At 43.1% G+C, this 24,362-nt stretch overlaps 3 protein-coding genes and 1 pseudogene across 6 annotated transcripts; 1 reads left to right on the top strand and 3 right to left on the bottom strand.

The window, feature by feature from the left end:
* Positions 1-4,440: 4,440 nt before the first annotated feature.
* LOC106602066 (uncharacterized) lies at positions 4,441-10,251 on the bottom strand. Of its 3 annotated transcripts, XR_001328151.2 has the most exons (5): positions 10,128-10,251; positions 9,725-9,790; positions 9,189-9,373; positions 6,559-6,766; positions 4,441-5,402 (listed from the first exon to the last, which is right to left on the bottom strand). XR_001328151.2 is itself a non-coding variant. In XM_014194522.2 (4 exons), exons 1-4 carry the CDS (start codon positions 10,179-10,181, stop codon positions 5,278-5,280), a joined length of 453 nt encoding a protein of 150 aa, XP_014049997.2. In that variant the 5' UTR covers positions 10,182-10,251; the 3' UTR covers positions 4,441-5,277. The 3 variants fall into 3 exon arrangements, 2 of the variants coding, with proteins under 2 accessions (XP_014049997.2, XP_014049998.1); XM_014194522.2 differs by lacking the exon at positions 9,189-9,373; XM_014194523.2 differs by lacking the exon at positions 9,189-9,373 and having other exon boundaries at positions 6,620-6,766.
* Positions 10,252-10,421: 170 nt separating this feature from the next.
* LOC106602067 (Golgi apparatus membrane protein TVP23 homolog B) lies at positions 10,422-13,478 on the bottom strand. The gene is made up of 7 exons (XM_014194524.2): positions 13,356-13,478; positions 12,857-12,936; positions 12,544-12,688; positions 12,210-12,299; positions 11,352-11,477; positions 11,029-11,157; positions 10,422-10,819 (listed from the first exon to the last, which is right to left on the bottom strand). Exons 1-7 carry the CDS (start codon positions 13,365-13,367, stop codon positions 10,796-10,798), a joined length of 606 nt encoding a protein of 201 aa, XP_014049999.1. The 5' UTR covers positions 13,368-13,478; the 3' UTR covers positions 10,422-10,795.
* A 1,037-nt stretch (positions 13,479-14,515) lies between these two features.
* Positions 14,516-23,721, bottom strand: LOC106602062 (tripartite motif-containing protein 16-like protein). The gene is made up of 6 exons (XM_014194515.2): positions 22,693-23,721; positions 20,841-20,936; positions 20,313-20,546; positions 18,724-18,895; positions 18,348-18,437; positions 14,516-18,087 (listed from the first exon to the last, which is right to left on the bottom strand). The coding sequence occupies exons 1-6, from the start codon at positions 23,260-23,262 to the stop codon at positions 17,471-17,473; spliced, it is 1,779 nt and encodes a 592-aa protein (XP_014049990.1). The 5' UTR covers positions 23,263-23,721; the 3' UTR covers positions 14,516-17,470.
* Positions 14,918-16,742, top strand: LOC106602063 (protein amnionless-like; annotated as a pseudogene). Its single transcript, XR_001328150.2, has one exon. The product of XR_001328150.2 is annotated as a protein amnionless-like (transcript).
* Positions 23,722-24,362: the final 641 nt, after the last annotated feature.

Below are 24,362 nucleotides of genomic sequence, written 5' to 3'. Positions count from 1 at the left end.
AGGGGGACGATTGTATTGTGTTTCAAAACGTTTCGAAAGGAGGGGGTAGACAGGGCCGCCGACGTCACAATGGTGATGGCCCTCCTACTGTGACCAATTTCCACAGCGTCTCATTCATTCAGTTGACAGTAGAAGGCTCAAAACACTTTGTAAAGACTGGGGACATCTAGTGGAAGCAATAGAAAGTGCTCAATGAACGATAGCTCACGGTGTGATTAATAGGCAAAGATGTGAAGTTGAGTCCACAATTCAGAATTCCACTTCCTGTTTCAATCGGTCTCGGGGTTTTGACTGCCATATGAGTTCTGTTATACTCACAGACACCATTCAAACAGTTTTAGAAACTTTAGGGTGTTTTCTATCCACGGGCATTAATTATATGCATATCCTAGCTTCTGAGTTTGATTAGTAGGCCGTTGAAAATGGGCACGATTTTTTTTCAAAATGCGCTGTGGCGCCCCCTATCCTAGGGTGAGCCCAAAAGGTTAAATATATATTTTTTGCACATTCGTGAGGAAAAGTCCCGCGCGCTTCGTACATTATGAGTAGCCTTCGGAACGCGCTAACAAGAAGAAGCTATTGGGACATAAATTATTAACTTTTTCTAACAAACTACATTTGTTGTGACCTGGGATCCCTGGAAGTGCCTTCTGATGAAGATAATCAAAGGTAAGGGAATATTTACAATAGTATAGAAGAGTAGATTTGATATTAGATTGTTCCAAGATGGCGCTAACCTGTCGCCTAGCCTATTTTTCTGAGCATTAGCATCCCCTTTTATTGCAAAGTGTGATTTCCCAGTAAAGTTATTTTTAAATCTGGCAATGCGGGTGCATTCACGAGATGATAATCTATAATTCTTTGAATAACAATATTACATTTTAAAAATGTTTTCGAATAGTAATTTAGTAAATTGTAGGCGCTGATTCACCGGATGCATTTGAGGGAAAATAGTTTTTCAACGTCACGCGCCGATGTAAAATGCTGTTTTTATATATATAAATATGAACTTTATCGAACAAAAGAATGCATGTATTGTGTAACATGATGTCCTAGGAGTGTCATCTGATGAAGATTGTCAAAGGTTAGTGCTGCATTTAGCTGTGTTTTGGTTATTTGTGACGCATGTGGTTGGTCGGAAAATGGCTATGTGGCTAGTTTGACGATGTACTCCTCTAACATAATCTAATGTTTTGCTTTTGCTGTAAAGCCTTTTTGAAATCGGACGTGGTTCGATTCAGGAGAGGTGTATCTATAAAACGGTATAAAATAGTCCTATGTTTGAAAAAATATATATATTACATTTTGTTATGGTTCGGTTATGAATATGGCGATATGATTTTTCGCTGGATGTTGATCCCGCATGCGGGACGAGCGCGGGCTAGGGGGCAGTATTGAGAATTTTGAAAAAAATATGTGCCATTTTTAACTGCCTCCTACACCAACTCAGAAGCTAGGATATGCATATTATTAACAGATTTGGATAGAAAACACTGAATTTTCTAAAATAGTTTGAATGTTGTCTGTAAGTATAACAAAACTCATATGGCAGGCAAAAACCTGAGAAAAATACAAGCAGGAAATGAGAATTTTGTGGCTGTACTATTTTCGAGTCATTGCTAATAGATCACACAGTGACAAAGGATTCATTTTGCACTTCCTACGGCTTCCACTAGATGTCAACGATCTTTGAAGCGTCTATGATGAACAGAGACCGAATTAGAATGCAGGGAAGTTGACGTCCCTGGGATGTCGTCACTTCATTATTGTGCGCACCTGCACGTGCATGTGAGGCGAGACATTTTTCAAAAACGTTTTTCAAGACACAAGAGAGGTCGGGTTGAAATATTACTGATGTTTCACGTTAAAAATGGCCCTAAAGATTGATGCTAAACAACATTTGACATGTTTGAACGAACGTAAAGATTTTTTTTTTTTTACTTTTCGTCATGACTTTCCCCCCCCCCCGCCCTACATTTTGAGGAGCCTAACAACATGGAACAACTTGGAGTTATTTGGACATAAATTATGAACTTTGTCGAAAGAAACCACATTTGTTGTGGACCTGGGATTCCTGGAAGTGCCTTCTGATGAAGATAAAAGGTAAATTTTATTTTCAATAATATTATTGATATTAGATGGTGCTAACCTGTATATCCTAGCCTATTGTTCTTAGCATGTTCTTAGCATAGCACCCCGTTTATTGCAAAGTGTGATTTCCCAGTAAAGTTATTTTGAAATCTGGCAATGCGGTAGCATTTACGAGATGTTAATCTATAATTCTTTGAATGACAATATTAGAATTTACCAATGTTTTCGAATAGTAATTTTGTCAATTTTAACGCTTATTCACCGGAAGCATTTGAGGGGAAAAAAAAAAAAAAAAAAAAATATCGGAATTTCACCGCTACTGTAAAATGCTATTTTTGGATATAAATATGAACTTGATGGAACAAAAAATGCATGTATTGTATAACATAATGTCCTAGGAGTGTCATCTAATGAAGATTGTCAAAGGTTAGTGCATAATTTTAGCTGGTTATCTGCTTTTGGTGACGCCTGTCTGAATTGACAAAACATTACACACAGCTATTTTCAATGTACTCTCCTAACATAACCTAACCTTATGCTTTTGCCGTAAAGCCTCTTTGAAATCAGACAATGTGGTTGGATTTAGGAGATGTTTATCTTTCAAATGTTGAAAAATAGTTGATTGTTTGAGAAATTGAAATTATTAGATTCTTGCCGTTTTGAATTTCCCGCCATGGTCTCTTGACAATAAATCCCAATACCGGGATCAGGTCCTCAACAGGTTAATTAAGCAATGGCTTTTTTTCTGGCCACTCTTCCGTAAAGCCCAGCTCTGTGGAGTGTACGGCTTAAAGTGATCCTATGGACAGATACTCCAATCTCCGCTGTGGAGCTTTGCAGCTCCTTCAGGGTTATCTTTGGTCTCTTTGTTGCCTCTCTGATTAATGCCCTCCTTGCCTGGTCTGTGAGTTTTGGTGGGTGGCCCTCTCTTGGCAGGTTTGTTGTGGTGCCATATTCTTAAAATGTTTTAATCATGGATTTAAATGGTGCTCTGTGGGATGTTCAAAGTTTCGGATATTTTTTTATAACTCAACCCTGATCTGTACTTCTCCACAACTTTGTCACTGACCTGTTTGGAGAGCTCCTTGGTCTTCATGGTGCCGCTTGCTTGGTGGTGCCCCTTGCTTAGTGGTGTTGCAGACTCTGGGGCCTTTCAGAACTGGTGTATATATACACTGAGATCATGTGACACCTAGATTGCACACAGGTGGACTTTATTTAACTAATTATGTGACTTCTGAAGGTAATTGATTGCACCAGATCTTATTTAGGGGCTTTATAGCAAAGGGGGTGAATACATATGCACGCACCACTTTTCAGTTTTAAATTTTTTTGAAACAATACATTTTTTTTATTTCACTTCACCAATTTGGAATATTTTGTGTATGTCCACTACATTAAATCTAAATAAAAATCTACTTAAATTACAGGTTGTTGTCACATTCTGAATCCTCAAATTCCCTGTCATAAAGGAGCCAAGGCTCAGAGTGCCGAAAATTCCACATCTTTATTGAGGGAAACCAAAACAATAAACAGGTATGCAGCAAGAACGTAACGCACTGTGCCGTACACATACAGAAATAACAATAACCCACAAACACAGGTGGGGAACAGGCTGCCTAAGTATGATTCCTAATCAGAGACAACGATAGACTGCTGCCTCTGATTAGGAACCATACTCGGCCCAACAAAGAAATACAAAAACAACATAGACATACAACACATAGAATGCCCACCCCATGTCACACCCTGACCAAACCAAACAGAGAAAAACGACTCTCTCAGGTCAGGGCGTGACAGTACCCCCCCCCAACGGTACGAACTCCCGGCCGCAAACCTGAACCTATAGGGGAGGGTCCGGGTGGGCATCTACTCATGGTGGCGGCTCTGGTTCGGGGCGTAGCCCCCATACCGCCCGCTGATCCCCCCGCTTCTGTGTCGCCGGAGGAACCAGACCGTGGATCAGCGCCGGAGGCTCCGGCCTACCGACCGTCGCTGAAGACTCCGGCCTGCCGACCGTCGCTGGAGGCTCCGGCCTGCAGACCGTCGCTGGAGGCTTCGGACCATTGATCTTCACTGGAGGCTTCCTACGGGGAGCTGGAACCGGTCTCACCAGACTGGGGAGACGCACAGGAGACTGGGTGCGCAGAGCAGGCGCAGAGCAGGCACAGGGCACACTGGGCCGTGGAGGCGCACCGGAGGTCTGGAGCTCAGAGCTGGCACACCCCGTCCTGGCTGGATGGTCACTGTAGCCCAGCAAGGGCGGGGCGCTGGCACAGGACGAACTGTGCTGCGCTGGTGAACGGGGGGTACCGTGCGTAGAGCAGGCGCATGATAACCTGGGCCGTAGAGACGCACTGGAGACCAGACACGCTGAGCCGGTGCACTTCTTCCTGGCTGACGGCCAACTCTAGCACAGCAACGGTGAGGAGCTTGCACCGAGCGCACTGGGCTGTGAGTGCGCACCGGCGACATAGTGCACATCACCGCATAATACGGTGCTTGCTCGGTCACTCGCTCCCCACGGTAAGCACGGGGAGTTGGCCCTAGAACATAAAGAAACAGATACAAACATATAATACAATGAAGTGAAGGATAATTGTGCAGGGAGAGGTCAGGGAAACCCCCCAGAGAGGACTTGTGGGAGGGTCTTGGCCCTCACCAAAACGTCAGTTCAGTTACGTATATTTAAGAAAGCTAATTGACGCAGATACGCCTCCACCCTCTCAATAGAAGAGATGCCACCTAGGCTGCGTTTAACTTACCAAAGGCTGAGCTGGGCTTGGGTCTGAAGTATGGCAGGATGAAGGAGGTGGAAGCTGGGGGCTTGGGTTTGCAGGATGGGAAGGTATGGGAGGTGGAGTCTCTAGGCAGATATAGGATTGACTCCAAAGATGGTTGCCTAATATCGGGAATATTCAGTCTGCTGCATGGCTTCGAGGTGGATACCTTGGTGAAAGAGCTACTGGATTCCAGTTTTCCGAGGGAGTCTAGTGATGGATTCTTGTCTAGTGATGGCTTTCTGTCCAGGGACTGCGTTTTTAATTTACCAAATGACTTCAGGCCGAGCATCTTGGTGAACAAGCTGTTTGCTTTCAGTTTTCCAAGAGAGTCCATTGATGGCTTGTTTTCTATTGATGGCTTTCTGCCTAGAGAATGTGTTTTGAGTTTGGAGCAGTAGGACTTCTAGGTGAAAAAGCTGCTGGGCTCCAGTTTTCCCAGAGAGTGGTGGGATGGGTTTCTTTCCAGTGACCGTGTTTTGAATTTGCTGGCAGAGACTCTCCTCTTAGCTGTCAGAGCTGCATCCTCACCTGGATTAACACTGACATCATTATCATCCTCACCTGGATTAACACTGACATCGTTATCATCCTCACCTGGATTAACACTGACATCGTTATCATCCTCACCTGGATTAACACTGACATCGTTATCATCCTCACCTGGATTAACACTGACATCGTTATCATCCTCACCTGGATTAACACTGACATCGTTATCATCCTCACCTGGATTAACACTGACATCGTTATCATCCTCACCTGGATTAACACTGACATCGTTATCATCCTCACCTGGATTAACACTGACATCATTAACATCCTCACCTGGATTAACACTGACATCATTAACATCCTCACCTGGATTAACACTGACATCATTAACATCCTCACCTGGATTAACACTGACATCATTAACATCCTCACCTGGATTAACACTGACATCATTATCATCCTCACCTGGATTAACACTGGCATCATTAGCATTTGCTGCACTCTGCCTTTAACATCAGGGTTTGGTTCAGTAGGGGCGAGCAATGTAGAACACATATTTACAACGTCTTATTAGACATGTTTCAAAAATGTTTTTTCCCTAAAGAAAAAAAATGTTTCCCTAAAGAGCACGACCCAAGAATCCACTGAATTATGTGGTTTAACTTTACACCAGGGTTGGGATCAATTCCATTTAGAAAGTAAAAAAACAAATTCCAATGGCAAATTTTCCTCACCGAATAGCATTGAAGTGAATTGGGATTTCAGTGTACTACTGGAATTGACCCCAACCCTGGTTTACAACATGGACAACAATGTTGAGAGTAGGGACCTCCTGTTCGTGACAGAGACATACTACAGGTGAACAGGCAGTACCACTACCTTACCTACAGTATCAGCCAGGTGGAGATGGGCAGTACCACTACCTTACCTACAGTATCAGCCAGGTGGAGATGGGCAGTACCACTACCTTACCTACAGTATCAGCCAGGTGGAGATGGGCAGTACCACTACCTTACCTACAGTATCAGCCAGGTGGAGATGGGCAGTACCACTACCTTACCTACAGTATCAGCCAGGTGGAGATGGGCAGTACCACTACCTTACCTACAGTATCAGCCAGGTGGAGATGGGCAGTACCACTACCTTACCTACAGTATCAGCCAGGTGGAGATGGGCAGTACCACTACCTTACCTATCAGCCAGGTGGAGATGGAGATGATGTCCTGAAGCCTAGTTTGGGGTATGAGTTGTACCTCCTCCACTCCGTCTGTAGACCCGTTCAGTGACTTTTTGGCCAGGACATCCAGGATTTTGACTGTCTGCACTGGCTTGCTGTAGCGCCCCAACAGGACTTGGAACTCGGACTCCAGCTGTGACTTGGCACTCTCTAAACGGCCTCTCTGCAAAAACATTTAGAGCAGTGTTGGGGTCAATTCCATTTCAAACCCAGTCAATTTAGAAAGTAAATCAAATGTCAGTTCCTATTCCAAATGTTCCTCATTGAAAAGCATTGAAGAGAATTGAAATTAGAATTTCAGGGGACTTCCTGAAATGACTGCAATTGAACCCAACCGTGGTTTAGAGATCTTAGTTTACTACCATACCCCGTTCAAAGGCACTTCAATATTTTTCTTGCCGTTTACCCTCTGAATGGCACACATACACAATCCATGTCTTGATTGTCTCAAGGCTTAAAAATCCTTCTTTAACCTGTCACCTCCCCCCTTCATCTACACTGATTGAAGTGGATTTAACAAGTGACATCAATAAGGGATGGTAGCTTTCACTTGGATTCACCTGGTCAGTCTATGTCATGGACAGAGCAGGTGGCAACAAAAGGCCATGGTGGCAAAGTAAATAAAGTATAGCAAGTAAAACACTGGAATGGTAGAATTATAATTTGAAGAAAGTTAAAAGTTAAAATATAAATAATATGGTGCAAAGGAGCAAAATAATAAATAAAATAAATAAATACTGTAGGGGAAGAGGTAGTAGTTTGGGCTAAATTATAGATGGGCTATGTACAGGTGCAGTGATCTGGGAGCTGCTCTGATAGCTGGTGCTTAAAGCTAGTGAGGGAGATAAGTGTTTCCAGTTTCAGAGATTTTTGTGGTTCGTTCCAGTCATTGGCAGCAGAGAACTGGAAGGAGAGACGACCAAAGGAGGAGTTGGCTTTAGGGGTGACCAGAGAGATATACCTGCTGGAGCACGTGCTACAGGTCGGTGCTGCTATATCATTCACCGGAAGGTTGGAGGGAAAACATTTCTGAACATTACCCGTCAATGTGAAATGGGGTTTTTGGATATAAATATGAACTTTACCGAGCAAAACATACATGCATTGTGTAACATGAAGTCCTATGAGTGCCATCTGATGAAGATCATCAAAGGTTAGTGCTTAATTTTAGCTGTATTTCTGGTTTTTGTGACGTCTCTCCTTGCTAGGAAAATGGCTGTGTGGCTTTTCTTGTTTAGGTGGTGTCCTAACATAATCTAATGTTTTGCTTTCGCCGTAAAGCCTTTTTGAAATCGGACAATGTGGTTAGATTAAGGAGAATCTTATCTTTAAAATGGTGTATAATACTTGTATGTGTGAGAAATTTTAATTATGAGATTTTTGCTGTTTTGAATTTGGCGCTCTGCTAGTTCACTGGCTGTTGTCAAATTGATCCCGGGATCCGCCCGGCGCCTGTTAAGGGGTCACTAAGAGGTTAACAGAACATCATACTGAACCTCTATTAACAGAACATCAAGTTGAACCTCTATTAACAGAACATCATACTGAACCTCTATTAACAGAACATCATACTGAACCTCTATTAACAGAACATCATACTGAACCTCTATTAACAGAACATCATACTTAACCTCTATTAACAGAACATCATACTGAACCTCTATTAACAGATCATACTGAACGTCTATTAACAGATCATCATACTGAACCTCTATTAACAGAACATCATACTGAACGTCTATTAACAGGTCATACTGAACGTCTATTAACAGATTATACTGAACCTCTATTAACAGAACATCAAGTTGAACCTCTATTAACAGAACATCATACTGAACCTCTATTAACAGAACATCATACTGAACCTCTATTAACAGATCATACTGAACGTCTATTAACAGAACATCATACTGAACGTCTATTAACAGAACATCATACTGAACGTCTATTAACAGATCATACTGAACGTCTATTAACAGATTATACTGAACCTCTATTAACAGAACATCAAGTTGAACCTCTATTAACAGAACATCATACTGAACCTCTATTAACAGAACATCATACTGAACCTCTATTAACAGAACATCATACTGAACCTCTATTAACAGAACATCATACTGAACGTCTATTAACAGAACATCATACTGAACGTCTATTAACAGATCATACTGAACCTCTATTAACAGAACATCATACTGAACCTCTATTAACAGAACATCATACTGAACCTCTATTAACAGAACATCATACTGAACCTCTATTAACAGAACATCATACTGAACCTCTATTAACAGAACATCATACTGAACCTCTATTAACAGAACATCATACTGAACCTCTATTAACAGATCATACTGAACCTATATTAACAGAACATCAGTAGTACTCTTTTCACTCTCTCGTGGCTTCCCAAAACAAACTGTGCTGGCTTGGATCATTGTCCTTTTCCGGTAAAATTCCAGCAACTAAATGTAACCTAATCAGGCCAGTGCAGGCCAACTCCACACAGTATTGTGAATAGGGTATACAAGGTCAAATATGGGGCTTGTGTGAGTGTGTGTCATCTTTCTCCCTACTCTCACCCTTGTATGATGACCTTGTCTGTGTCTCGGACGGCTTGGTAATGGCCGATGGCATCGTCCAGGTAGAATAATGTCTTCTGCATTGTCCCCTTCAGCTGCATTAGGTTCTGTGTGCTGTCGTGCATGGGAATGACCGAGTTCTCCAGGTGCTCCAAACGGCCCTCCAACGGTGAGAGAAGGGACACCTAGGACACCACACCTTGAGCTCCACTGTCTCACGTTAAAGCTTGCATAGAACTGAAGCTATCTTAATAAGACATGGCATTTGAACTCTACTTCGTTTGCAATTCAATACATTAACTCACCAATACGTTTTAGCTAATAATATTCTGTAAGAAGTGCAGGAACTCAAGTAGTAGCACATTTGAGGTGTGGTACTCAGTTCCAGTGAGCTCCTGCCCAAGTCAAGCACTGATTTAATTAATATCTGTGACATAGTAACGTTAGTTGGACACAAGTTACTGTGGTAGCTAACAGTTAGCCAGCTAGCTTATGTAGGAGGATTCAAGTTTTCTTTGCTTTCAGATGTAGCTTACCATGCCTTTAGTCAGCTGATCACTTCTTTTGAGGCTGTTGCTAACGAATGTCAGCAGATCTTGATCCTTGAGAAGAAAACGGATTGGTAACTAGCTAGTTTAATCTAATTGGGCTAACGTTAGCTCTTCCTACAGCGAATACTATTGTCCCATTGAATGAGGCTACAGTGAGTTCTCATACAAATAGTCAAAACGTTCATAGTAAGTCTACTACTCTAGCAACCAATGTCATATAATATCAGGGCAGACATGTGAAGGGTTCGCTAGCCATTGTGTGGTCTGAATGACACCCTAACCCAGGCGTGTTACTAGCACGCTACAGCTGCTAACGTTAGTCCTAGTTCATGGATAACTTGATTTGCTAATGCTAGCTACTGTAACTAGCCAGCGAGCCTAACGTTACCCGTTTTAGCTTCTCAATCTTCTCTCCGCAAAATGTTTCATCTGTCGCAGTCATTCTGTTAACAATTCCCTTCTTAGGTATAACTTTACTATTTTATTGTCAAGCAATTGTAAAACAGTTCACCCCCTGCCAGGTAAATTAGTTAGCCAACTGAACCACAGATTAAAAGGATTGTTGACGGTTGGTCAAGTGGCTTCTGCTTCTTTGGGCCTAACTTCCAAGGACAAATTCCATTGGCTTGGCTTGGCTGCATTTAGTGTGGACATTTCTTTGCATGATATTATTACAACTCACTTGACACACACACTTTGTTTTATTCATTCACCCAGACATTTTATGTAAATATAATATTTACAAATGTCTTATATTTCAATCAGCAGTTATCAATCATCAAAAAGGTTGTATTTGAATATTTAGCAGGAAAACAAATGAAACAAACATACAAAGAAACCTAGTAGTATCTTAGTTTTATACTACACAGTTTGTAGGACTCTGTAGGAAACAACCCTGTGCCCTCAGAATAGAGAGATGCCTTCCACCTGTTCAACAGGAATTAAGAAAAATAACAGTAGCCTATGCCTCAGTTAAAGCAAGGCAAGATCCTCTTGATAACATAAAATATTACATTAGCAGAAATGCTAATGTTTCTTCTCTCTGCACATCCACCTCTAGGGTCCCTGTTTGGCCATTGCCTATATAAACAAAACAAACATGAATGTTTAGATGGCAGAAATATCATATAACTATATCATTACAGACAAAAGTAGTCCATGTTGCAACTGAACCCAATCTCAAATGGGAAATACGGTATGAAAAATGAGTTGGTGTTTATTATCCTCCGAATTGCTACCCATGAGCTGAAATGTCTAATACGATCTGTTTTTAAATAAGAACTATATACCCGTTTGAAGAACTGGCTGCCAAGGTAGTTGGTTGCCATGCTCCTCAAGTTGGTCTTCCCGCCTACTTTGCATCGCACATATCCATACAGGTTGGCCCACTGCAAGGCCACACCCATGATCACCACTGCCTGCAAGGCGACATGACATAAAAATGCAATGCGTTGTGATTATTTATGTTTCTTTGAGAACCCAAAATAATGCATGTATCTGTTTAAGTTCAAATCAAATAGCTAGCGTCATACTAGGTTTGACATATTAATTATCCAGTGAGAAAATAGAGATGTCTAAATTCAAATGGAGAAAGGAAAGGTACTGAACCCACCAGCCACTTAAACTTGAAGGAGAAGAGAGTACTGAACACAAAGATGACCCAGAGGACTGGACACACAACCAGACCCAGCCAGAAGATCTGTGATTCAGAGTTGGTTGGAACTTTTCTACTGGTTGCCTACAGAGAGAGTTGGGAAGATTAAGCACATGATGATGTTCTACAGAAGTCTTAGTTGTTGCAATTCTTTCAGTCGTAGACTCTGCTTTGTTTACTTGATTGAACAGTCTGATTTTCTATATACCATTTTTTTTTTTGGGGGGGGTGCAATTTTCATATAAGCCCTCTTGGATTTCCAAACTCACCTTGTTGTATATCTGCACTGTTTGTCTTTCACTTGTATTTTGTGGGTGCGGATAAATAAATGAATGTACCGATCTTTCTGTTTAAACTACTAGCACACAGCTCAGACACCCATGCATACCCCACAAGACATGCCACCAGAGGTCTCTTCACAATCCCCAAGTCCAGAACAGACTATGGGAGGCGCACAGTACTACATAGAGCCATGACTACATGGAACTCTATTCCACATCAGGTAACTGATGCAAGCAGTAGAATCAGACTTCTTTTTTTTTTTTAAATAGATAAAAATACACCTTATGGAACATTGGGGATTGTGAAGAGAGACACAAATGTACAGACACGCATACAAGTACTAGCACACACGTATATTGTAATATGGTATTATACATTTTGTATTGTAGATATGTAGTGGTTATATGATGTACTGTTTTATATGTAAGTGCCTTAATGTGTTTGGACCCCAGGAGAGTAGCAGCTGCATTGGCAGCAGCTAATGGGTAGCCGTAATAAATACAAATACAGTCATGGACTATACTGCAACCGTACTGGTCTGGACTCAAACACCCAGTGGCTCTGTCCATCCTCATCCACCTGGTTCCACCACCTGAGGCCCACCATCAACCTGCCAGACACATTCTGAGAAAGAAACACAATGGGATCACTCACCAACTGGACCTATAAAACACACAACTTTTACCCTTTCACACTACTCTGTCAAGCTGTGCTGTACTAGCCTGGCCTGGTTACACATCCAACATAGTTGCTGGAAACATGTGGGAAAGGGCAATGTGAAAATAAAATATCCAGGCCAACACGATAGTGTGAAAAGGGTATCACCAAATTTAAGTTGTACCACATCAAACTGTGACAACACACCCACCTTGACTGTCCAGAAGTCACATGAAAGGAGGAGGATGATGGTGACCATACAGACAATGAAGCTACTGCTCAGGATTTCACACAGTAGGTAGACTAAGATGGCACTGGTGCGGAAGAAGAGATGGAAGAACGTGGCCAGGGGATGCCTAAAACAAGAGCAGGTTTTGATCACACACACGAGAGAGAGAGTTCACATTTACAGCAAAACGACATCTCTTGTTCTGGTAGATCAGAATAGCTGATATGGGTTGAAATGAACATATCAGTTTGTTCTGTTACTCCTCATCAATAGTGAATCAACTTCCAAAACGCACTTGATTTCTGATTTCTTCTGTCTGGTGGGGGCATCATCGTCGTCGTCACCAAAGAGTGGAGCATCTGCCTCCTGTGAATCCTTTCAAGAAAGAAATGAGCTGTCAAACAAGGCTCATTTTGAGGTGGCTAACTTTAGATAGCTACTACTGTACAGCTAACTGACATGACAGTGAGTGACACACTAATTAGATGGCTCTGGGGTAATTTGTGCATTCTAGCTAAATAGTTCGGTTTAAAACCTTACAAAGGTTTATCTATTCAAATAATTGCATAAAAACGTAGCTAGCTAGCTAAAAGAACAAGTGAAGTTAAGTGAGCAAGCTAGCTAACAGTTAGCTAGTAAGGCTCACTGAAGTAGGGCAACACAAAGTTAGCTATCGTTAGCTAAGAAAAACGCCATTAGAGCAACTTGAACAGTAAAGCGTTACCAGGCATAGTGTCATCAATAATTAAAGATATAAAACAACTTATTTGTTTGAAAATTGTAAGAGGTCTCACCAGTCTCATCATCTTTGACACTCACTTCCGGGTGACGTGTAGGTAAACAACAAACATGCTTGCATGAAGGACTCCACGCATGGGTGCAGAATAAGTTGCCTGATTGCAACTTTGTAAAAATCTGAACCAGAGATTTGAAAATCTTATGTTATGTGAAATGTGATATCACTAATTGTATCAATTAATTAATTAATTTATAAAATTATATTCATGGCGATATCTTTACCTCAACTTGAACATAACTTACTGCTTGTGATTAGACTGATATTTTTCAGGTCTTTCATTTTTAATGGTTTCATTTCATACCCAGCTTGATCATCTGCAAAGCGTCTCACCCCCAAGAAAAGGAATCCACCACCAATATGTATAGCGCCCACATGACCCTATATCAGAGGTGCGTTCAATTGTTGCAGAACGGTTAGTTCTGAACAATACGTTTCCCCAAAACGTTCTTGAACAGACTGAGGTATGTTTGCGCCAATGACCGTAAATATGAAGGTTTGCTTCCATTTGGTGGGTGTGGCATGAAGCAATGAGTGACGTATTTAAAGGGCAGTGGCCATTACATTTACATTTACATTACATTTAAGTCATTTAGCAGACGCTCTTATCCAGAGCGACTTACAAAATGGTGCATTCACCTTATGATATCCAGTGGAACAACCACTTTACAATAGTGCATCTAAATCTTTTAAGGGGGGGGGTTAGAAGGATTACTTTATCCTATCCTAGGTATTCCTTAAAGAGGTGGGGTTTCAGGGTATGCCATGCGGACAGTGTTTCCCTACACACAACCCCTTACTGTTTTTCAACTGGTCGTTAAGTACAGAAATGTTTCCGTTCAATTGAACGTAAAAACATACTGAACGCAGCCTAGGGTTTCCCAAACTCGGTCCTGGGGCCCCTCCTGTGTGCACATTTTGTTTTTTGCCCTAGCACTACAAAGCTGATTAAATTAATCAACGTTTGATGATGAGTTGGTTATTTTAATCAGCTGTGTAGTGCTAGTGCAAAAACCAAAATGTGCACACAGGAGGGGCCCCAGGACCGAGTTTGGGAAACCCTGCCTTAAATGACTGGTTGCAATCAAGAGAGTATATGGGAACAGAGTTTGACTTTTTTTTAAATGTTTTACATAGAATGTTTAGATTTAACATTGATGAGTTCCCAATAACTTTTCTTTATTTCAATTCCACTGCTGGTCACAAGAAACATCACTATAGCAGCTTTTACTTTTAATAATGATGCAATTTTTTTTAACACTATACAGTTTTCACCATACAGTTTTTAGGCATAAAGGCTATGAAAGGGTGTAGGCCTAAATCAAATCACTTTTCTTTCATAGAGCCATCTACACTGTTATTTTGGGGCATTATTGCTGCGGCTGCAGCAGCAGTTAATCTTTGACCAAGCTGGTGACCAGCCGGTAAAGATGAGTGTCTACCAGAGCTCATCAACTTCATAATCTGGGAACCTGTGCACTCACTCCCTCATGTGACAGTCACACTGTCAGAGACAAAGTTCACCCCGTAGTCCATACACTTCTGTCACAAGCATTCAGGATGCCAAAAACACCAGACGTGTTTCTTCTCCTCGGTCTCTGTCTGTTTGGGGCAGCTGACGCCCTGTACAAGCAGTGGATACCTGACACTAACTATGAAAACAAGACCAACTGGGACAAAGGGTCCGTGCCCTGCGGTAACGACATAGTGCAGTTCTCGGCTCAGAGGAAAGTGTCTGTGTACGTGGAGACGGTCCACTCCGTCCAGGAGATGCGGCTACCGGTGGACGGAGAGTTCATCCTTCCCTCGGGGGGCGGCTTCACGGTCAGTAATGGAGGGGACCCCGGTTGCGGGGCGGGTGTCACCGCCCAGTTCAAAGATGCAGAGTCTCTGCAGTGGTTCGACCCGGAGCTATGGCAGGCGGCAGAGTCTTTAGACGACCTGGAGAAAGGTCGCTTCCTGTTCTCGGTACACGAGGAGAGCGTACCCTGCCAGTATGACAACGTGTTGTTCCGCGCTGGCTCCTCGTTCCGCGTGGACACCACCTCCAACCAGCCCAGCGTCCCTGTCCAGAGTGTGTCCATTCTGGGGAAGAAGTTCAGCAGCAGCTCCGAGTTCACCCATTATCTGGGGTCACACTCTGGCCGGCTGCAGTTCTACGGAACCTCATCCCCCAGCGTCGGGGCTTCTGGCTGCAGTGATGCCTCTGGCTGCGACTGTGGGAACTCTGCGAATCACAACAGGATCTGCGGCACTGTGACATGCACTCCTATGAGCTGTAAGAAGCCACTATACCCCACGGGACATTGCTGTGACGTGTGCGGCGCCATCGTCACCATCCAGTATTCCTCAGGCTTCAACTTTGAGTCTTATCGGAATCGACTGCAGCACCTCTTCCTTAGTCTGCCCTCGTACCAGTCCATTCAGCTAGGCATGTCTAAGGTGCTCAAATCTCAGTATTTCCTCGGGGTGATCCCACGTGCGGCTGCAGCAAAGATCCAGATCGTGCTCCTGGACGGGTAGTCTGGTCCGGTGGCAGAGGCCCTGGCTCGGGACATATTGAAGGACGTCCAAGCCCAAGGCTCAAACCTGGGCATAACCGGGGCTGAGTTCCAGGCCTCTTCTGGGGCCACCAGTGGTGACGGGGCAGGGGACAACGCAGGAGTTGTGGTTGGAGCCGTGTTCGGGATCCTGATAGTAGTCGTTGGTCTTCCCCTCCTGGCTGTCCTCTTCCGCAGAGGCGTCATAAAAATGCCCACCATGCCCACCATCTCCATCCCTTCTCTGAGCAGCTTAAGGAGAAGCCAGGAGGAGATAGGGGACTTCACGGACCATGGCTTTGAAAACCCCATCTTCGACAAGCCCACCATGATGCCCGAAGTACCCGGTATCTATGGGACTGAAGCCGCCAACTCTATCTCCCTGACGCCGTCAGGTGTGCAATTTGTTAATCCCGCGTATGATGAAAACGAGACCTCAATCGATTTCACTACCTGAGACTTTGTGTCATGGTATCTGTAAATATTTTGTGCACATTCTTCTGAGAATAATTTCTTACGCGTTGTAATGTATCTGAAATGTAAAAATATATTTCATGCTTAAATTCATATTAAGTATTAGGTATTTGAAAAAGTCAAGCAATTGATATTTGTAAATCAATTCTGAAAAGATTTTACAAAAGCTTTGTCACATTGTTAATATGATTTACATTGGATTGACCATTGACACAACAATGAAAGACAGCCCTTGAACTCATCTTTGTAGTTAAGTACTCAGCACAATGTCAAATAAACATAGTATATTTTTGCCAATGAAAGACCAATCACAGCAGTTAGCAAGTCAGTCACTTGCTAACCTGTTGCAATAAAACGAGCAGTTAAAGTTATTACTCAATCCCTCACTGTCATGTTTTGTTCTATATCAAATCAAATTATATTTGTCACATGTGCTGAATACAACAGGTCCAGACCTTACTGTGAAATGCTTACTTACAAGCCCTTAACCAACAATGCAGTTCAAGAAATAGAGTTAAGAAAATATGTACTAAATAAACTAAAGTAAAAAGTAAAATAAAAAGTAACACAAAATGACATAACAATAACGAGGCTATATACAGGGGGTACCGGTACCGAGACAATGTGCGGAGGCTACAGGTTAGTAGAGGTCATTTTGTACATAGATAATAAACAGCGAGTAGCAGCAGTTTAAAAACAAAGTCCGGGTGGCTATTTGATTAATTGTTCAGCAGTCTTATAGCTTGGGGGTAGAAGCTGTTAAGGAGCCTTTTGGACCTAGACTTGGCGCTCCGGTACCGCTTGCCGTGCGGTAGTAGAGAGAACAGTCTATGAGCTGGGTGACTGGAGTCTGGAGAATGTTTTGGGCCTTCCTCTGACACCGCCTAGTATATAGGTCCTGGATGAGTGCAGACACCCCCTGTAAAGTCCCTGTCTGTTGTCTTGTGATACTTGATGCTGTGTCCTGTTAAATAAGTACAGTATCAGTCACTTAAGGCAACTGCTTGTGAATAGAATAGATACTTTATTGTATTTGTGAGAAACAGAAATGTGTACTGGTCCGCCTCTCTGACCTAACTACACTACTGCAGTCAAAGTATTATGATTCCGGAGTGACAGTTGCCATGGGAGTGATGGGGGTGGCAGGCAGAGTTGAGCTCTTCATTAGTGGGGGGTCCTTAGGACCGACCAATAACACCACATTGTCCTTCTTTGAGAGCCAGACAGTAGGATACAAGGGCTCCATGAACTCAGCCTTGTACCTGTAGAGGAGTGTCATAGCAACGTCAGTCACACCATAGAAAGATAATGAGCCTGAGTCAAAGTCGATGTAGACGCCGATCCTCGTGAACACACTTGTGGCTTCCACGACCGCCTCCATATCAGCATGCCAAGTGGAAAAGCTCCGCCCCTCCCTTCCGAGGCTCCACGAGAAGTCATTTCCTGTGATGCAGCTGCCTCTCTCCACGCCTTTCCGGTCTATGCTCTTGTAGGTGAGTCCCACGTGCACACCCTCCCCACTCAGCTCTGCCTCAAAGTAGTGTCGGCCCAGGTAGAAGCTCTCTGAGGTCATCACCTGGCGCCAGTACTCGAAGCGTTCGGGCGTGTCTGGGTAGCAGTGCTGCCAGGGCGTGGTGTTGGTCACCTTCCTGTCGTCTTCGGTTAGTCTCAGGAACTTGTGGACAGTGTCTGGGTCAAAGGTCAGACTGCTGGCATCTGCCAAGTAAACACATTTAACTGAATAAACTTTATTAATCCTCAGAGGGGAAATTGGATTTGTCGCCAGCACAGGACACATGCAGGGACAATACAAACACATACATACTTATTCAAAGGCTACCTACGTCGCTATAATACACGTGAAAGGTTACACCAAGTCAGGCTATTTCTCAAAAGGGTTAGCTCATTGTGAAGAGCACTAGGTATGCAAATAAAATTAGAAATGTTTGATAATGCAGTAAAAAAATACATCTTACACTTGAGGAAGTCGTCTCGCGTCTCAGGCTCAGGCAGTGAAAAAGACTTTGACATCTTGGGATGGACCATGGTTGTAATGCCCAGTTTCTCTGTAGGTCAGTGTAGAAGAAAGGGAAGTTATCCTTCAGGTAATACATAGAGTACTCTCTATAATACAATGCATTGGGAAGACTATGGATATTTATCCAACCATCATTTAACATTTATTTAGCTAAGTAACTGGGAGCATATTCTCTTTTTCATTATGTCATGAAACAGCATATGTCAACAAAAAAACAAACAAAGGAAAATGAGCAGTTTTTCCAGGCTTCTATTGTTTTGTTCTGTTTGGTGCCTAATGAACACAGCCCTGGTTAAAATGTGTACACTCATCACCAGTCCTGCAGATGTCCTTCAGTTTGTCCCTGTAGGTAGCCTTGAGCTGGTCACACAGTTCCTGGGTGGACTCAGTGAGCAGGCAACTGAAGGAGGCCAGGCGATCTGTGAGGCCGACGTAGAGCCCAGGCAGACAGACATCCACCGCCCCCGTCTTCCACTCTGAGTATTCCTACATTCACCAGCAGGAGGAGCCACTCACAATACTGTCACACTACTAAGACAGCTATATCTGCTTCCCAAATGACACCCTATGCCCTTTATAGTGCACAACTGGTGCTCCATCACAGCATGCAAAGTAGTGTACTATAAAGTAGTGCACTATATGGGAACTAGGGTGCCATTTGGGATGCACAATAGGGCCCTGTCCAGAAATAACCCCCAACCTCTACCCCCTAGACATTTCAGATATGTAAAAGTTATATGGGAGTATTGCTTTCCCTTGAATAGGCTTGGTGGGTTTTTGACTATACTGTTAATACCTATCAAATCCTTTCAAAATCTAAATGAAGTGTCTATGGTAAGCAGTGGAGGCTGGTGGGAGGAGCTATAGGAGGACGGGCTAATTCTAATGGCTGGAATGGGATCAATGGAAGGTATATCAAACACATCAAACATATGGAAACCATTAACTTCCATTCCAGTCATTACAATGAGCGTCCTCCTATAGCTCCTCCCACCTGTCACTTCCCTCACACTGTGGACACTGTCAACACACTGACTGCCACAATAAACATTGTGGTGACTTAACTGTACATTACAAAATTGCTGACGAGACGAGTCAAAATTACTGACCAAGACAATATTTAACAGATCATAGGGGAAACTGAGGCAAAGGGTAAGAGGGACATGGGTTCCTATATTAGTCCTCTCAGGATAGGGCTCAGAATGAGTCAAACGAGCAGTCAGGCACTTCCAAACACCGCAGTATGATGCCGTATGTACCATCAACCTATAAAATACATGTAAATCTACAGTGCCTTCAGAAAGTATTCTCACCCCTTGACTTTTTCCACATTGTGTTGTGTTACAGCCTGAATTTAAAATGGATTACATTGAGATTTTTTTTGTCACTGGCTACACACAATACTCCATAATATCAAAGTGGAATTATGTTTTTCAAACTTTTTACAAATTAATTAAACATTTTAAGCTGAAATGTCTTGTCAATAAATATTCAATGCAGTATATACCATCAACCAATAGAATGTAAAAATAAATGAAATACCTCTCACAGTATCATGACACAGGAGACTTGAAGGTAGCAGGTTGATATTGTGCTTTTCAGCAACAACACTAGCTGCATGCGTTCTGTTTCATTTCATGTGTGACACTCACCACGGATTGGGCTCAATTCAATTTAAATTCAGTCGGCTCATTTTCCTCAATGCTTTCCTACACATTTCAGTTTAATTCCTGAATTGACTGAATTGAATTAAACCCAACCGTCTCTGGTGCACTCTAAAGTTGCCCCGGCCTAGACGCTGATCTTGGGTCAGTTTAGCATTTTTCCCACTAATGGTTAAGGTTGGAGGAGATCCAAGGTCTGTACATAGGATAAGTTTCACCCTGGAGCCCCAATCTCTCACCTGCAGGAAGTCCACGTCCCTCTTGTTCCTGAAGAGTCTCTCCACTCTGGCCAGGGTCTTCTTCAGCTCTTGGCTCTTCTGCTCCAGGTGGGCCTGGATGCCCTCGGCCTGGCTAAGCACCTGTCTCTGCTCCCCCTCCAGAACCTCCGTGGCCCTCCTCCGGGCCTCTTCTACGGCCCCTTCCAGCAGGTAGAACTGCTGCTCCATCACAGCACGTACCCCTGCCACCGAGCTCTGGGGAGAGAAAGATGGAGAGAATATGTGCTAAAGAGAAAGAATGGAGAAGTAATTTGTAAATGTGTATCAGCAGTGTTTCGAGGTTCATTAAGATCAGAGATGATGTTATAAGTGATAAATGAGCAATAGGCGAACGTGGGGAAAGAATGTATGGAGAGAATGTGTGACATACTTTTTTTTAAAAGGAGAGGAGGTGGTGCTTAGTTGTATCAGCTGTGTGTTTAAGGTTCATTAAGGTCAGAGGCAATGGTAAAAGTAATGCGGGTGTAGTGACAAATTACAGTGGCCTACCTCTATGGATGCAGTGTTGCTCTGTAGCTTGCCAATGGCATTCTCTGCCACTAAGACGGTCTTCATAATCTCCCCTTGTTTCTTCTGCAGCTCTGTCTATAGACGATCGCACGCACGCACGCACGCACGCACGCACGCACACGCACGCACGCACGCACGCACACGCACACGCACACGCACACGCACACGCACACACACACACACACACACACACACACACACACACAGGGCTCTGTTCCTTAAAGAGTACCATGTGTTGGGACCAATGCCAGAAGGTTACCAGCACAGCCCATGGGAAATGCATTTGCTTTATTTACAACAGTAGCTTTGAGAGAGGGCAACCTATTGGAACAGACCAATGTGCAGGCTGTACGTGTCACGTCACACAGAAGGTTTCTTATCACAGAGAAACGTACTGAAGTCTTGTGATAAAGAAATGATGTCATAAAAAACTCATTTGCCTGGAGACTCCCTATCCTACATTGTGCCCTGGATCACTAGACAATACTGACACTAAAAAGAGGAGTTTTGGACTTCAAAACAACAACATGTGGGTCGTTCCACCAACCCGGTACCTTTTGAGAAGTGTAACTTGGTATAAAAAAAGTTTGGTTTTACCTAATTTTAACATTCTGTCAGAAAGAGCACATGTTCAACTTACTAAAAAAAGAGTTTTCCTATCTCAAGAGGTAAAAAAAAAGACAATAGGAAGTACCTATTAAAGGGTCAATCTGCAGTTGTGAAGCCATTTATTGTCTTATAAATGAATTGTGTACCCATTGATTCTTTCTGTACAGCACTTTGAGATATCAGCTGATGTAAGAAGGGCTATATAAATACATTTGATTTGATGATTCTTGAAGAATAAAACTTATAAATGTTTCGTTAGCTTAGTTCAACTGTCATACCCCATCAGAACCCAAAATATAAGTGTGTTTTACTGCAATGTTTGTAAACAAAGTAAATGTAAACACACTATTTAGCCTCAAAACATGTTTAAAGCTATAATTTTCATATCATTGATGGTCAGTCCTTTTATCCATAGCTCTGTCTATGAATTTGAGAGTGGTTTTATTTCTCCAGGCCCATCCTTCAGCTTTGTACCGAAACAGGGGCGGGGAAAACACTTTATTATTGTTTCAACTGCTGAGTGCCAAATAAGGCAACAGAGTTGAACGTAACCGGGTAGACGATTTCCTCTTGAATAGTTTCACCATATTAAAGAGTTCAGTTCACGTAACAGGGTTGACCTTAAAACGAGGGGCCGACGTAAATGAATCACTAATCAGATTAAATAAATTATCATCTCCAGACATGACTTTGTCAACAACATAACCAGGGCTTTACAATGATGCTGAATTTTGGGGTTAAGTGGGTTCAAATCTTCCCAGAAGTCACAGCGGGTGCAAGGAGTGACATGTCACAATTGTGAATTTTGGCACTTTAACAAATCAATTTTCATATTCAACTCCCGTGGACAGATTCATGTGATTCAACTTTTGTGAGAACTTCCCTTCTGGGTAATCAAGATTATATTCATATTAAAGATTTATTGAACTCTCCATGTGGTCTATATTAAAGGACACTTCAATATTGGTGCACAATATCAAAGTGATGCAAAAGGCAGTGTTTTTGTGTAACAACCCAAAACAACATGTCCATGCCAGAAAAAAGTAAACACTAATACAGTTGTCACTCACTGTCTGTGAAATGTGTGTTGTGTGTCTGTATGTATCAGTGGAGGCTGGTGGAGGGAGAAAGGGGAGGACGGGCTCAGCCATTACAAAGAATCCAGTCCTCCCTATTTCTTGCTCCACCAGCCTCCACTGGTAAATATAAATGTTACCAATACCTGGATCTGTCTTCGAGCCTCCTCTACAGGTACAGTACTGTGCCCCAGATGCCCCTGTCCCTCACACTCGCAGCACACACACACACCGCAGCCGTCCGTCAGGCAGTATAGTTCAAGCGGTAGCCGGTGCTCCTCACAGGTGCGACACTCGATGTCCTGTAAGGGCTCCACCAGCCGGTGATTGTGGAACCTCTGGTTCTCCAGATGGGGTCTGAGGTGGGCCTCGCAGTACGACACCAGGCAGGTTAGGCAGGACTTCTGGGCCCGGCACGGGATCTCAATGCAGGAGTCACACAGCACATCTTCTGGGGTGACAGTAAACCCGCTAGAGATTGTCTGGAGCTGGCTGTTCTGCCCTGGTTTATCGTGCGTTGTTGTTGTGTCCCCTTGTTCCTGGTTCTGAGGCTGGGTGGTCTCCTCTGGTTTATCGTGCATTCTTATTGGGTCCTCTTGTTCCTGGTTTAGGTTCAGGTCCCACATGTTTATCATGGATGTGGTGACATCTTTGCTTCCAGTTGGGGGATGACTCTCTTCTGTATTCTCTTCATTCTTGATGATGAGGGTCTCCATGTTCTCTTTCTCTGGTTTGTGGATGTCCTGTGTGGATGCTGGTGTGCCAAGACACAGTACCTCCCTCACTCTCTCCTCTCTACTTCAGGCTGCAGGGTGTGACCGCTGGGCCTCTGTCTGGGCCACTGGGTCTGAACAGGCAGACAGTGCAGATCTTTCCTCACGTCTTAGTCTATCATGACATCCTATACAGGCCTCACTACTCTTATAATTCCTATTCTCTCACTCAGTAAGTCGCTTTCTCTCTCTCTCAAAAACACTTTCTCGCTCTCTGTCGGTTTCTCTCCCTCACTCTCACCGTCTCTCGCCCTAACTCTCACACCCTAAGACTGTCGGTCTGTCTCTCTGTAAGTCTCTCCTTTCTAACTCTTTGTCTAGCTCCCTAACTCAAGATAAATCAGTGAGAAGACAAGAACAGAACTGAGGACCGCGCCTTAATAACTTTATCCGTGTGAGTCAGCGGCAGACGCAGGAGCCTCCTCTTGTTACACTCCTCCCTTCTCTCTCTCTCCTTTTCTCACCCTCTCCTCCCTCATTCAGTTGGGTTCAGGGAAGGCTGAGTTGGTTTGAGTGGAGAGAAGGGGGAAGTGGGTATTGAGGGCAAGGAATGTGGAGATCTGTTTTAACAGGACAAATACAATATAAGCACCCCCAAAATGAGTATTATTATGAATCATGAAATCATTAATGTACAGCCACACTCCCTCATAGGACATCCCAGACGTGGCAATTCCAAAGCTGTTATCTAATAATAGTGTTTCATAGAAAAAAAGAATGTTGTATCAACAAAGATGATCTGGGTCAGCTGAGATGACTGTCTTCTGCAATATAATCTGTGAAAACTGGAATGTCAACATCCTGCAGAAACCTGTATCTCTGAAAAGTTAGGAGTCATCACAATGTGTTTGGAATGACTGGTCCTACAGTAAAGTTATTATATATTCACAGTAGATGAAGGAAAATAACTAACAAACTGACATACATTGAGATAAAAGGTTTTTCAGATGCTGTTATGGTTGACATGATCACAGAAGAGTCATCCAGTGTCTAGAGATACTGTATCACTACTGTAATGCAAAGTTAAGGAAGTCAAGGAACCA

The sequence above is a fragment of the Salmo salar genome, chromosome ssa03 (genome assembly GCF_905237065.1).
Source record: "Salmo salar chromosome ssa03, Ssal_v3.1, whole genome shotgun sequence".
Taxonomy (NCBI): Eukaryota; Metazoa; Chordata; class Actinopteri; order Salmoniformes; family Salmonidae; genus Salmo; species Salmo salar.
The sequence above is the reverse complement of the archived record's forward strand: the minus strand, read 5'-3'. Positions and strand labels throughout refer to the sequence as shown.

Bases quoted from the DNA above. Each gene is read 5' to 3' on its own strand.
- LOC106602066 (XM_014194522.2), bottom strand. From the start codon at position 10,181: ATGACTGCGACAGATGAAACATTTTGCGGAGAGAAGATTGAGAAGCTA. The intron at 9,791-10,127 runs GTAACGTTAGGC...TTTCTTCTCAAG, and splicing joins AGATTGAGAAGCTAAAACGG to GATCAAGATCTGCTGACATT. The intron at 6,767-9,724 runs GTAAGCTACATC...ATGTTTTTGCAG, and splicing joins ATCAGCTGACTAAAGGCATG to AGAGGCCGTTTAGAGAGTGC.
- LOC106602067 (XM_014194524.2), bottom strand. The intron at 12,689-12,856 runs GTGCGTTTTGGA...CTCTTGTTTTAG, and splicing joins CAGAAGAAATCAGAAATCAA to GCATCCCCTGGCCACGTTCT. The intron at 12,300-12,543 runs GTGGGTGTGTTG...TTTCTTTCTCAG, and splicing joins GTGACTTCTGGACAGTCAAG to AATGTGTCTGGCAGGTTGAT.
- LOC106602062 (XM_014194515.2), bottom strand. From the start codon at position 23,262: ATGGAGACCCTCATCATCAAGAATGAAGAGAATACAGAAGAGAGTCAT. The intron at 20,547-20,840 runs GTAGGCCACTGT...TTCTCTCCCCAG, and splicing joins GCAACACTGCATCCATAGAG to AGCTCGGTGGCAGGGGTACG. The intron at 18,438-18,723 runs GTGATGAGTGTA...ACTGACCTACAG, and splicing joins GAAGGACATCTGCAGGACTG to AGAAACTGGGCATTACAACC.